At 37.4% G+C, this 14,597-nt stretch overlaps 1 protein-coding gene across 1 annotated transcript in view; it reads left to right on the forward strand.

Moving 5' to 3' along the window:
• Nucleotides 1-14,597, forward strand: part of LOC145979368 (uncharacterized) — a 33,526-nt gene that overhangs the window by 14,718 nt on the left and 4,211 nt on the right. The window contains exons 5-8 of the mRNA XM_083112233.1: nucleotides 755-864; nucleotides 3,253-3,387; nucleotides 6,633-6,721; nucleotides 14,218-14,468. Coding sequence (XP_082968359.1) covers nucleotides 755-864; nucleotides 3,253-3,387; nucleotides 6,633-6,721; nucleotides 14,218-14,468 — 585 coding nt within the window. The remainder of the gene's footprint in view (nucleotides 1-754; nucleotides 865-3,252; nucleotides 3,388-6,632; nucleotides 6,722-14,217; nucleotides 14,469-14,597) is intronic.

Genomic DNA, 14,597 nt, shown 5'->3' on the forward strand with positions numbered 1-14,597 from the left:
ATAATTTTTCGTGTATGTACACATTGCTTGCATTGTAGAATCTTTTTTTTTTTTTTTGTAATAACCGTAGAGTACAAGAGAATAGTTTAGAATGAGGATGGGGTGAAGGATGATGATGATGAAATAGAAGGATAGTAAATAGCAGTGCTCTTGTCTGGATTCAAACTTTATAACCCTGCTTTTGCTGCTCTAGCCATTAGACCCCAGAAGGTTGCGTAATTAATGTTTGTAGGCCTATAAGATTATAATGATAGATTTAATTTATTTTACTTCACTTTTCTACCACTTTCAACTAATCGAAAAGACGAGAATGAATGATGATAAGATGAAACTGAGAAAAAAAAAATAATCACAGATGGACAGATCAGAACACAGGTCCGACACAGGATTATACTGTACTGGCTGTGGGTCCAGATGCCAGAGTCTCGTTAGTCTGCCAAATGAAGTCCAGGCTGCACGTAGAAGGGAGGTTGACGTATGAGTACCCTCCGAAAGGATCACTCTTCACACCCCATATTAACTATATTGAACTGGCATCATTATTTTATTAGGTGAGAACAGAAATTAATAATATTTATTAACAAAAGAAATTAATGATAAATATGTACAAATGTATCAAGATATAGGCAAGGTACCGTTCCTGGATCCACTTCTGCCTAAGTGACGCGGCTCATTTTACTCGCAATACTTTTTCTTTGAGAAGATCGTAATCTGTAATTACTAACGTAGTGACCTGTGTTTTCTCTTATCCTAGATGATGATCTCAGCAGCAGTACTGGATATCATAGCGCACTTCCAATTGAAGTCCACGGTGCAGGGTATTCACAACTGCAAATGATTTCCAATTCTAAGGCTGAGAAGTTGGTACGTATTTATATTACTTCCATGGTAGAAAGGTGACAACGTAATTCAGTTGTTTTGAGTTTTTGTTTTATGTCCACTTTGTGCACAGTCTCTAATTGATACTGGACCTACAATTTAAAGTGGGATCCGAAGCACTATGTGCCTCCATTAGGTATCAAGCCTGGGATCCATTGATTACGATGTAACGACATTACCACTACATGAGCGTAATTTGGGACTTAACTTTGAGGGGACAGAATCAAACTGGGCCTAATTTTGAGATGGGAGAATTAAACTGGGCCTTGGGGCCTAATTTTGAGGGGACAGAATTAAATGGCCTAATTTTGAGGAGGCAGAATTAAACTTGGGCCTAATTTTGAGGGGACAGAATTAAACTTGGGCCTAATTTACAGGGGACAGAATTAAACTTGGGCCTAATTTTGAGAGAGCACAATTAAACTTGGCCTTAATTTTGAGGGGGCAGAATTAAACTTGGCCCTAATTTTGAGGGGGCAGAATTAAACTTGGACCTACTTTTGAGGGAGCAGAATTAAACTTGGGCCTAATTTTGAGGGGACAGAATTAAACTTGGGCCTAATTTTGAGGGGACAGAATTAAACTTGGGCCTAATTTTGAGGGAGCAGAATTAAATTTGGGCCTAATTTTGAGGGGCAGAATCAAATTTGGGGCTTAATTTTGAGGGGGCAGAATTAAACTTGGGCCTAATTTTGTGGGGGTAGAATTAAACTTGGGCCTAATTTTGAGGGGGCAGAATTAAACTTGGGCCTAATTTTGTGGGGGCACAATTAAACTAGGCCTAAATTTGAGGGGGTAGAATTAAACTTGGGCCTAATTTTGAGGGGGCAGAATTAAACTTGGGCCTAATTTTGAGGGGGCAGAATTAAACTTGGGCCTAATTTTGAGGGGCAGAATGAAATTTGAGCCTAATTGTGAGGGGCAGAATCAAATTTGGGGCCTAATTTTGAGGGGGCAGAATTAAACTTGGGCCTAATTTTGTGGGGGCACAATTAAACTAGGCCTAATTTTGAGGGGGTAGAATTAAACTTGGGCCTAATTTTGAGGGCACAGAATTAAACTTGGGCCTAATTTTGAGGGGCAGAATCAAATTTGGTGCCTAATTTTGAGGGGGCAGAATTAAACTTGGGCCTAATTTTGAGGGGTAGAATTAAACTTGGGCCTAATTTTGAGGGGGCAGAATTAAACTTGGGCCTAATTTTGAGGGGCAGAATTAAATTTGGGCCTAATTGTGAGGGGCAGAATCAAATTTGGGGCCTAATTTTGAGGGGGCAGAATTAAACTTGGGCCTAATTTTGTGGGGGCACAATTAAACTAAGCCTAATTTTGAGGGGGTAGAATTAAACTTGGGCCTAATTTTGAGGGCACAGAATTAAACTTGGGCCTAATTTTGAGGGGCAGAATCAAATTTGGTGCCTAATTTTGAGGGGGCAGAATAAAACTTGGGCCTAATTTTGAGGGGGCACAATTAAACTACTCCTAATTTTGAGGGGGTAGAATTAAACTTGGGCCTAATTTTGAGGGAGCACAATTAAACTTGGCCTAATTTTGAGGGGGTAGAATTAAACTTGGGCCTAATTTTGAGGGGTCAGAATCAAACCTGAGGCTTAACTTTGGGTGCAGAGGCTCAAAATGTTTTCCATCCAATAAAAACAGCATCTAGGATTATTTGATAAATAACTGTGACGTTTGCGATATCACAAATATTACTCTGTATTACTTTGCCCCTCAGGTACCCTAACTTGTAAATTTTAATAAACCAAAAAATATTTGGGGGGGGGGGGCAAGCATCCCTCCTTGCCCTCACCAAATTACGCCTATGCACTATGCCATCAGGGAGACACTAACATACTCTAACAAAGTAATGTAGTAATTTATACGTTTCAAGTGGGGTTTTTTTCTTTCTTTCTTTGGGTATGTTTCGTTTTAGTTGCTAAGAACTTTCCGAAGGTACCAATACATAAATAAATGCATCCTGGCTTGATGGTCTAGTATGTTGCATGCCTTCACTATCAAAGGTTTCAGGTCTGTCCGATGTGCACCAATCCTGAAAGCACATATATTGTGTGTGGAGGTGGTACAGTTGCACAAACTCTCTCACTCTTGACTGTACTGGAGGTGATGCATCAGCCATCAAGTCCAAGATTTTTCATCAAACATGGTCAATTTTATGTCAACAAAAATTTCATATCGGTCCATCCATAATAAGCCTGTACCTTCCTGATGGATGCACATTGCATGGTCGTTTGGATGCTGCTTTTATTTTAACCTGTCTGTATATAAAATGGATTTTCCCAAATTTGTTGGTAATCATTATAGAGATGCACAACCATGTAATTTTACCTGAATATAAACTCTCCTGTTTCCTTCCAGATGGCACCATGTGTATTAGTCCACCAAATGAGCTTTGATGTAGAACAATACTGTCATGAAATGGCTCAGAAGATGTGTGCGGAAGCAGGGAAAAAATACTGGTTCTGTCATGACTATGATGTCGAAATTGTTGATGTAAGTAACACATTTCACACTTATGTTGCTTGTAAAAAATGCAATCAATATTTTTTTTGATATATTATAACTAGAGGCATGCAAATTTCGTTTTTGCTGAAAACACAAAATATGAAATCACATGCTGTAATGTTCATTTTTCATGTTTCTGAAAGGTCTGACGTGCATTTTTCTACCCTGTTTTGTCACGAAATAATGCGAAATGAACTGCAAAATGCGAAATTGACTCTTAAACACAAAATTTACCGTTTATATACCGACGCAACACTTTCTGAAGTCTAAAGTATCCTGTGAGTTATGCAATTCACAGAAAATTGAATAATTCTGCTGTAAATATTTGAGAAGCAAAAATGGACCCCTTTACACAGGAATAAACTTAATACTCTGGTAACTACATAAATGTGCTATTAGAAGGGATAAGTTTATTTTGTGTAATAAGTGCAGTTTTTAAATCTAATTTAGGATTATATTCACAATTTTAGAACCAAAATGTCATTTTATATAGGACTTTTGATGTGATTATTCACCGCTATAACACCGAAATTTTATTTTATTTACCACTTTTGAACACGAAATCGACTGTTTTTGTACCGAAATTTTGCTTTTTTATTTACCAAAAATATGTGCCTCTAATTATAACTGAGAAAAGTAAGATATTTTAATTATATACTGTTTCTTGTCAATAAATTTTAGAATTAGAACATGTCATAATGAAGGTTAGTTCATTAATTAGAAAGTGATTATCGTAATAATAAATATTATTTTTCTGTTTGTTGCATCGGAGGCACAAAAGATAAAATCTTTTTATATTCAATAAATAGTACAAAACAGGTTTTTTGTGAGCTGAACCAGTAATATATACACAAAGTTTTCAATGAGAATTACCAATACTGAAAATCCTTAAACACCTAAAAAAGATGGGGCGGGGCTGTTTCTTTCAAAAAGTGCAAGGCACTGAATACGGGGGAGCTCTACATGTCCGATCTGGGTATTATGGAAGTAGTGCTTTTTCTCTCTAAATACTCTAGGAACACACAATAACTGCACAAAATACATAAAGAGAAAGAAAAAAAGCTTGATGAAGAATGTTTTTTTCTAAAAAAATGCAAAAATATTGATAGAAAGCATCTTCATTCCCCATAAGAAATACATGGAATTGAAATGTGAAAAAACAGGGTTATCCCGAACACAGAGGCAATGGCGAACACCATGATTTCTTCTTTCCTTCCTTGATAAGAGTACTTTATTCGGTGTTGCCACGTAGCACCTGTCATGGACAAGGCATTAAGCTTCTAGCATGGTTGTTGTTCTGTGAGACATCGAAACCAGCAAGGATTGTTTTCAACAACTTTGCTTGTAATTTATGTGCTGTATTTATGTCGAGATAAGGGAAGAATGTTTATTAATTCTTGTATTGTTTACTCTTGTAGATTGTACATTTGTTTAGGTAAACATATTGGAATGTGTATTAATTATACACAGCATGTGTGGGGATAATGAAAACAACAAAATGCAGAAAGGGGCATTGGCGAACCAATTTTGTGGCTTGAGAAATTGTATATGTAATGCTTCATGTACAATGTGATCATATACTTTGGTAAAAGTATACTTACAAACAGGGTCTATATTCCATATTTTGGATTTAATTTGTCTTTATAGTAACTATTTTTCATAAGGGGTAATGTTCGATATTACCCTGAAAAATCCGGGAAATGCTGAACATGACAGCTGTGTCTTTTTGTTAGTTTCTTGTGTAAAATAAAAAGTTTGGGAATGTTGTTATTGAGTTGATTTTGAAGGGAAGGTATTAAGGTTTCCTCAGAATCTAAGCAGTGTCTTAAATGTTTTCAAATATATCCATAGTTCGTCACCAAAGCTTAACTGTTTGGCAATACCGTGGTTTCTCCTATATTTATTAATGGTGTTTTTAATAAGCTTTATCTATCTTACTAATAGATGTGAAGATCTAGTTACAACTGCAATATGTGAGGTGAAATTCACAACTTACAACTCACTCTCTTCTGTCCTTCAATACTTGCATACATTTTGACTGGCACTGAACTGATACTGATGCCGATGTATCAGTATTGGAAAGTATCAGTTAGATTTTATTTACCACTACTAGCTGATACTTTCCAGTCATTTTGGCTCTCCCTGATGGATACATGATGAAGGTTGTGTGAATTACTCACAAGTTTAATATATATATAACATTAACCTGTAATGGGTTTTAGATTTTTACTGTTTTTTAACCACACACCTTTTACCAATCCTATATCCTGTACCTATGGAGAGTTCGACATGGTTATGATTTATACATAACCTAAACGTGAGCAGCCTGAGGAAGGGAGCAGTTGTACCCCGAAACATCACAGGAGTTACCTCGATACTCACAAAACGTAAGTTAATATTATATCTCCCTGATAGCATAGTGGTGACATAATCAAGGAGTGCTGGGTTCAATACCCAGTGGAGGTACGGGGACCTCCCCCATGGTGCAGTGGTAGCGTCATTGCCTTGTAATCAAGGGGTCCCAGGTTCGATACCCAGTGGAGGCAAAAGTGGTTCAGGTCCCACTTTAAACTGTAGGTCCAGTCCCGATTAGCCTTACTGTGCATAAAGTGAGCTTCAAACAGCAACTCAAAAAAAAAAAAAAAAAACAGTGGAGGTAGAAGGCATAGTGGTTTGGCTCCCACTTTAAAACTGTAGGTTCAGTCCCGATTAACCTTTCTGTGCATAAAGTGGACTTAAAACAACACTTCAATCAATTTATGCCACTTTGGTCTTTCGCGTGGTCAACAAAAATGCCGCACAACACTTCGCAGAGTCTAATTATCTTGGAAAGTATATAAATTTCGAAGTTTTCATTTATTTTGTAGCAATAGCGTGCGGAAAAAACTGTATTTTGTGATTACATAAGACGTATTTTGATATTCTGATGTAATTCTTGAATAATTTGAAGGAAGCTCTGATATTATGATCCTTATAATTTGAATGCAATACATACACTACTATTCTTCAATATTTTGCACATTTTTTTCATTGTCACAATTTTCAAGCATCAGTATCAGTATTGGTGAATATCAGCATTGCTATGGTTATTGGTTCAGCCCTAATTTTGACAGAATTGAAATTAATGTACACTTTGTACGAAACTGTACCTTGACCCCGTAGGCTAGACTTAAAAGCAAATTGAGAGAGAAATAAACGTGAAATTTGAGCAAATTCTGTTTGTCTTCGTGCAGGTGTGTCCTAATTCCGGGGATGTGATAGTTGTAGCTGTGATGCTCATCCAAGCAGCTGTTAAGACCAAAGGATTAGCTAAGAGTCAAAGGTAAGAATCTGAGTAAGTTCTTAATGCATGGTTTGCTTTGAAATCAATAGTATTGCTTTATTAATATTTTAACAATATTGTTTCTGTAACATGGGGACGGACAGGGTTCCCGCGCACCATGGAGAACCTGTAAATCTCAGGGAATTTGAAGAAAAAGAAATCTCTGCGAAAATCATCTAATTGATCAACAAGTCCCAATAAAGTATATCTGAGGGATGCGGTAAACGTGGTTTAAAATTACTTACGTGAAATTTAGAGGATACACACGCCAGTGCCACCAAACGGGAGAAATTGCAACTACCGCTGCACGGGAACAAATAAAAGCAGTGACGCGGTGCCATCTCCGCTCCAGACGCCGTACCCTTACTGAATGAATACAGTGGATCTTCGAAATTAATAGGATTCAACCATTAAATTGTGCAATGCGGAAGTGCGAAAGCTCTAAATTTCATGTAAGTAAATGTATGCATGCATACATGTAGTTATTACAACTTCTTTAACCTACTTTACACAAGGTACTTTGAAGATATAGGCTTTACATGTGTGTTTAGTTTGCATTACAGATTAACTGATATTGTGTGTCCATTTGTAAACTTCTGTTTGTCAGAAATGTGTATATATTTGTTTTATATATTACTGTAATACGTACAGTTTGAAAAAAATGTTTAACATTAACAAAAACCTGTAACCTTAATTCTTAATTATGTGCACAGATGTAATTTTAAACTTGAATTAGTTTTGTTGTTGCTCATATTAGAAAGTGTACTGGTATTAAATTTTTGCAAACATCAAGAAACTATTCTTAAATTACTAATACCAATAATGTATATTCTACTGATCCAGTACAAAATTGCAAATGTTCCTTGAAGAGCATGATGATTCATTCATCTTTTTAATTAATGTTTGTAAGTAAGGGATTGCAATGAGTTTTGCCTTTGAACAACAAACTGCACATTTAAACATTTACTTTACAAAACCATGACATGAATTACATGTCTTTATTCATAAATGTAATAACAAAATGGCATAATATTGCACTAAATTGCAATATTTAAAAAAAAATATTGGTAATACAGAGTGTCCGAAAAGTCACGCAACCTGGTGTTTACGACCGTATAACGGAATAGCGAAACGGAATGAGAAGAAACGCTTTCTGCCAAGAGAATGCCCTGTATATTAGGAAAATTTACAGTGACAAACATATGTAAGAACATGCATGTTTTAATAACAAATAAGCAAAGTGTTGCCAAAGGCGGGAAAAAAATATTTGCAAATAGTGTGTATTGATGCACAGAACTCACTGAGGTAAATTATTGCAACATTTCACAATACCAACGAACAATTTGGATGGCCATCTAATGAATTTGACAGAAAAAGAACTTTGACGAAGTTTCAAAAACATTGCAGAAGGGAATAAATGGGCTGTTCCAAAAATCGATGTTTTCACAATATTACGAGGGACACTGGCAACACTGTTGGTGTCATGTGTCACTAACAGATGTGTTTCACCTCAGGTTATCACACTAAGGCACTTTTAATGACAAAGGAGAAAGTTGGTTATTCTCGAACATATGCAATAAATTACATACAATTTGCAACCCTGAAATGTGGGTACATTCCAGATTGTGTCTACTTATGCTGACGTCCTGTGTGTGTTTTTAAAATGCCATATTCTATTGTTGAAGAATATATCCGAACATCGTCAGTAAGAGAAGCATTTAGGGATACCCACATTTCAGGGTTGCAAGGTGTATGTAATTTATTGCATATGTTCGAGAATAACCAACTTTCTCCTTTGTCGTTAAAAGTGCCTTAGTGTGATAACCTGAGGTGAAACACATCTGTTAGTGACACGTGACACCAACAGTGTTGCCAGTGTCCTGCGTAATATTGTGAAAACATCGATTTTTGGAACAGCCCATTTATTCCCTTCTGCAATGTTTTTGAAACTTCGTGTTGTGAAATGTTGCAATAATTTACCTCAGTGAGTTCTGTGCATCAATACACACGATTTGCAAATATTTTTTTCCCGCCTTTGGCAACACTTTGCTTATTCGTTATTAAAACATGCATGTTCTTACATATGTTTGTCTCTCTAAATTTTCCCAATATACAGGGCATTCTCTTGGCAGAAAGTGTTTCTTCTCATTCCGTTTCGCTATTCCGTTATACGGTCGTAAACACCGGGTTGCGTGACTTTTCGGACACTCTGTATTACCAATAGACTGATATGCTTATATTGGCCAAAACTATCTTTAACAATAATAATAAAGAAGGCAAGAGTATGAGGGGAAATAGAGGAGGCCAGTGTAAAAACAATTGAAAAAAGTAATGTACTGCTCACTGATTAATCTTGTAAAAATTGAGGATTCTGGAAAACTCTGGGAAAATAATTATAGAGTTCATGTGGGAAATCTGGATGGACCAATTTGAAATTTTTAACTGGTACCAATAAAGCATGAGTAATAAATTTACCAGTACCAGTAATCCATATAATATTTTGAATCTTCCCTGAAGAACATGAGTAGTACATTAATGTATTTGTTTATTGTATGTAACAAAGTGACTACAGTGGATTTTGCCATGAAAAAGGAAAACTGCATATTTAGACATTTCTTTTGCAAACCCAGGCCATGCAAATTATATTTATAAAAATAATAACAAAATGGCAGAATCTTGCACTATATTACAGGCTGTTTTTGAATTGGTAAAGCAAATAATTTTGCCAATACAGTGGTACACATGTATAAGCCAATACTTCTAAGAGTAAAGATTTCTGTCCCATCCTTGCATTTTGGTGTTTCATAAGTTTTCAAAAATGCCACATGACAGTTTTGCCGAGTCTTCAAAATTATGAAGTTTCCATTTTTCAAATTTCCACATGAATGTATTTTGCATTTGTGTGAAAACTGTGTTTTGTCATTGCATAGAATCAGAACTCTGTTAAATTGATGCTTAATTGAGTTCAATACTTGTCCATTAATATTACAGTTGAGACTGCTTTATACGTAACTCAGTTCTGCGTAATCTGTTTTATACGTAAATTTCTGAAGGTCCCGGCAAATATATAATTTAAATACATGATAAATTAACCTTATTTGTGTAATTCTTTATACGTACTAATTTTCATAAAATACAGTTGAATTGTACGTAACCAAGCTACAACAATGTCACAAAAACACAAGGCAAGTTTCAAATACGAAGCCTGATAGGTGGGCACATGATACTAAGAGAGTATTATAAGTAATCTCTAAGAGAGTACTCTTAGTATCATGGGTGAGCATGGTGGAAAGCAGTCTCGAGTTGAGAGAAAGACGAGTGTGATGTCGCAGAGAAGACAAGGAGAGGTGGCGTATGGCATGAAATGAAATAGGAGAAAGATTTACCGGAGTTGTTCACTACATTCATTTTTTTCTCTTGTGCGTAATTGAGATACGAAACTACACACGTGAAAAAGATGCTGATAGCTTTTTTTTCCCTTTTTTTTTCCGTGTTCCATAATAAAAATAGAACAGTGGTCCCTCAGTGAACGTTTTCAGTTGCTCCTGTTTGGCCATGGAGAACAGAAAGAGGAAAAGTTACATGCTTGACCAGAAAGTAAAATTTATGCAGGAAGTCTATACTAATCCACATAAAACTAAAGCTGAAATTGCGGCAGATTTGGGCATCGCATATCTCACACTTTGCACAGTCATTTGTAAAAGAATTAGATGAATTTTTAAAATTTGGTAGTAAATCGACAAATGCATTTGTCACAAGAGGGAAGATATGCAGATTTGGAAAAGGTGCTTCTTATCTGTATTTAAGAATCAAACTTTTAGATTCGTTAATTACCACTTTATGACAGAAATAACCTGTATTATGTACAGGGGATGGACAAAAATATGGAAACATCTGCAGAAATGCACATTACCTTTATTAATATCGAGTAGGACCACCTTTGGCACGCAGAACGGCCTGCAGTCGACGTGGAATGGACAAATACAGGTCGCGTATAGTTGTCAAAGGGATGTTGTACCATTCTTCCTCCAAAGCAGCTGCAAGTTGTTGTAGAGACGATGGTGGTGGGTAGCAGGCTCGCACCTTGGTCTCCAAAACCGACCATAGGGGCTCAATAATATCTAGGTCTGGCAATTGTGGAGGCCATGGCAGACATGTGACACTTCATCTTCGTGCTCATCAAACCAGTCCTGGACGATGTGAGCTGTATGAACAGCGGCTCTGTCATCTTGAAACACGGCATCACCATCTGGGAACAAAGTTTGCACCATGGGATGCAGCTGATTACTCAAAAATGGTTACGTAGTCCCTGGCAGTGACATGTCCATGCAGGGTGATGATGGGTCCAGCAGAATACCAGGAGATGGCTGCCCAAATCATCACTGAACCACCACCATGCTTCACTCTCGGTAACAGACAGTCTGTATCATACACTTGTGCTGGCATTCTCCACACGTACACTCGGCCAGCAGTTGGAAACAATGTAAACGATGACTCATCCGACCAGATTACAGTCTTCCACTGCTCCATTGTCCAGTTTTTATGGGCGTTGCACCACTGTCTCCGTCTAGCAGCATAGTCAACAGTCACGAGTGGTTTGGGAATTGCAGATCTGCCATGAATACCCTGCTTGTGGAGTTCTCTTCTGACTGTTTTGACGCTAACAAGGTTTGTATGCACTGTATTCAGCTCAGCAGTGACTTTTGGAGCAGTGGTGATCTTTTGCTTGGTCACAATCCTACCCAATGTGCGTCTGTCTCTGTCACGCAACACACACTTGCGTCCACGCTGGTGCTTCGCTGATGCGGTTTTTCCGGGAGTCTCGTAGGCAGTCATGATCTTTGAGACTGTGCCTCTTGATACACCAAACATTTCCCCTACTTTAGTCACGGAAGCTCCCACCATACGTGCACCCACAATTTGCCCTCTTTGAAACTCTGTCAGCTCAGACATGATTCATGATAACCTGCACGGACCGGTCGCTGAACTATAACTGGTCCATCTGTCAGGTTGGCCAGGGTGTATACCTCGCAGGAAGTGCCAGTGACCACAGCGCCACATACCATTCAGACGCAAATCGTGTTTGAAATGGCTACCTGTTTCATACCAGGTGTTTCCATATTTTTGTCCATCCCCTGTATATCTTGCTCCTCAAAATAGATACAATTACAGTATTTCAATAATAATGATATGACATTGTATCTAAATCTGATTTGTAGTAATTCATATTTTGGATGTGTACGACTTACTAACACACTATCATATATAAACATAAAATCAAAATTTGTTATTTACTTATGTACAGTGAGTATATAACAGTTGGGCTGAAAAGTTCGTAGGCTAACATAGTAAAAAATATTTTTTTGACAAAATTCGATTTTATTATTCAATATAGTTGCCTTCGAGGGCGATACAACGATTATAGCGGTCATACAATTTTTCGATGCCATTTTTATACTACGATTTCTCTTTAGCCTCAAAATAGGCCTCAGTTTCGGCGATTACCTCTTCATCAGTGCTAAATTTCTTTCCAGCGAGCATTCTTCTAAGGTCTGCAAACAGGAAAAAGTCACTGGGGGCCAGATCTGGAGAATATGGTGGATGGGGAAGCAATTTTATTACGGTTGAATATCGCTAAACATTGCTCCGAATCATCAAAACGTTGTTGCTTTTGATTGATTGTGAGCACGCGCGGCACCCATTTTGCACACAGCTTTAGCATGTTCAAATATTCATGCACAATATGTCCAACACGTTCCTTTGATATTTTTAGTCTCGGCTATCTCGATCAACTTCACTTTACGATCATTTAAAATTATTTTGTGGACTTTTTTTGATGTTTTCGTCGGTAACAGCCTCTTTGGGGCGTCCACTGCGTGCATCATCTTCGATGCTCATTTCGCCTCGTTTAAATTTAGCAAACCACTTCTCAACGGTTGATTTTCCTGGTGCAGAGTCCGAATAATGTTTATCAAGCCAAGCCTTGGCTTCAACAGTATTTTTTTCGCCAAAAAGCAATGCTTTATTAACACACGAAATTCTTTTTTATCCATTTTTTCACAATAACAAAAGCTGCTTCACTCACAATGCTATATCTCACGAACTAATTATCCGGCAGCTGTGAAATTTATACACGTATCTTTTGAAGGTTAGTACTAAGTAAAAATCACATGGATTTAATTCTAGTAATGCCATCTATTAGTCAGCCTACGAACTTTTCAGGCCAACTGTTACTTGTCAAAGACAACGTTTTGGTTGCAACTGCCCCCTTCTTCAGGTCAAGAAGTCGGCTTTACGGAAATCCACAAAGCTTCGTCATTTAGAAAGGATATAGGTTTTTATGTGGACAGGTTGAATGCTAGGATAACAAATGACTAAAACAGGACTATTCCCACATTTTAAAACCCCTTAAAACTCATATAAAAACTGTTAAAACCCATGTTACTATCCGATCACAATTCACATCTTGACTGGAACTGGTATGTACTCAAATGCGTGAGGTTGCGAGTCAGTCGATATCCCTCCTTCCCCTAACTTTCCATTCCATTACGTCATTTCAAACTAGAAGTTGCGTATGATGCTTGCCTCCCGTTCAATGTTAACCTTGAATCTGATTTCTTTATATTCACGTTTTTCCCATTTTTTCAACATTCCTAGCCATATTTCATCAATATTCCCATCTTCTTTATTCAGCTTGTTCTCTCTATTTTTACATATAAATGAGGCCTCATAAACATTCCTACTTAATAATTTGTCTTCCTCGCGTATAACTTCCCGTAAAGCTGATTTCTCGACCTGAAGAAGGGGCCAGTTGCCACCAAAACATTGTCTTTGACAAGTATATACTCACTGTACGTAAGTAAATAACAAATTTTGATTTTATGTTTATAGATTTGTAGTAATTCTCACTTATACGCAGTGCTCGAAAAATCTTGTTCAGAGCTAGGTGCCAGCTCTGAAAATCAGGCGCCAGGAAACCACGTACTAGCAATTGTGCATACTATAAGAAGTTGAGCATCATCGTATTCAAAACATCGCTAAATCATGTGAGAAAGCAGAAAATTAGGGGTTGGGGGACAAGGAGTAAGGTACTGATTCTATGAAATGTTCACAACGTTGATAAAAAAAAATCATTTGCTAACTTACGCTGTACTGCAATTTGAACTTAGAATCTTCAAAATTTCGTACATGCAAACTTAATAAAAGCGGCAATATTACAGCCAAAGATGACAGTCGCCAGGCTGAATCTTTTAGTCGCCATGGCGACCTGGCGACTGGGATTTTTCGAGCCCTGCTTATACATATTATTTTCCCTTCACCTTTACATACATATAACTCAGGTTCAACTGTCATTGATATTTTGAACAACATTTAATTCTTGCAATTTTCAAGTATCAGTAGGAATCCGTAAATGTCTTGATATCAGTTCTAGTTGCATCTAACTCATCCCTATATATTATCTTGTGTATATATAAGTTCCATTATTTTCGACCCAGGAACCCAGTGAATAGCTTGCAGAGGCGATACTACCAGGCAGGCTTTAAGTTTGTGTGGAACTTAGAATCCGGAGATTATTCTGTTGTGGACGCAGACACACTGAAGGAAGTGGATCCGTTCAAGAACTGGAGAGACTGGGGTGGGATGTGGCATCCTGCTAGGCCGGTGTGCCATCAACTCCGGAAGTACATTCCCACGTCCGGTGCAAGTCCGTGCGTTCGAGTAGTGACCAACACATCTGTGCTGAGAGGTGAGTTCTGTCAGAAAATGCATGTCCGGCAAAGAAGTGTCAAAATTTGGCCATTGTTACAGGTTGCAGCATGTCAAATTATAATATTGTGTAGTGGGTGCTTAATTTTTTTTGTACATATTTACTAGG

The sequence above is a fragment of the Lepisma saccharinum genome, chromosome 26 (assembly GCF_977018435.1).
Source record: "Lepisma saccharinum chromosome 26, izLepSacc3.1, whole genome shotgun sequence".
In the NCBI taxonomy this organism is placed as follows: domain Eukaryota; kingdom Metazoa; phylum Arthropoda; class Insecta; order Zygentoma; family Lepismatidae; genus Lepisma; species Lepisma saccharinum.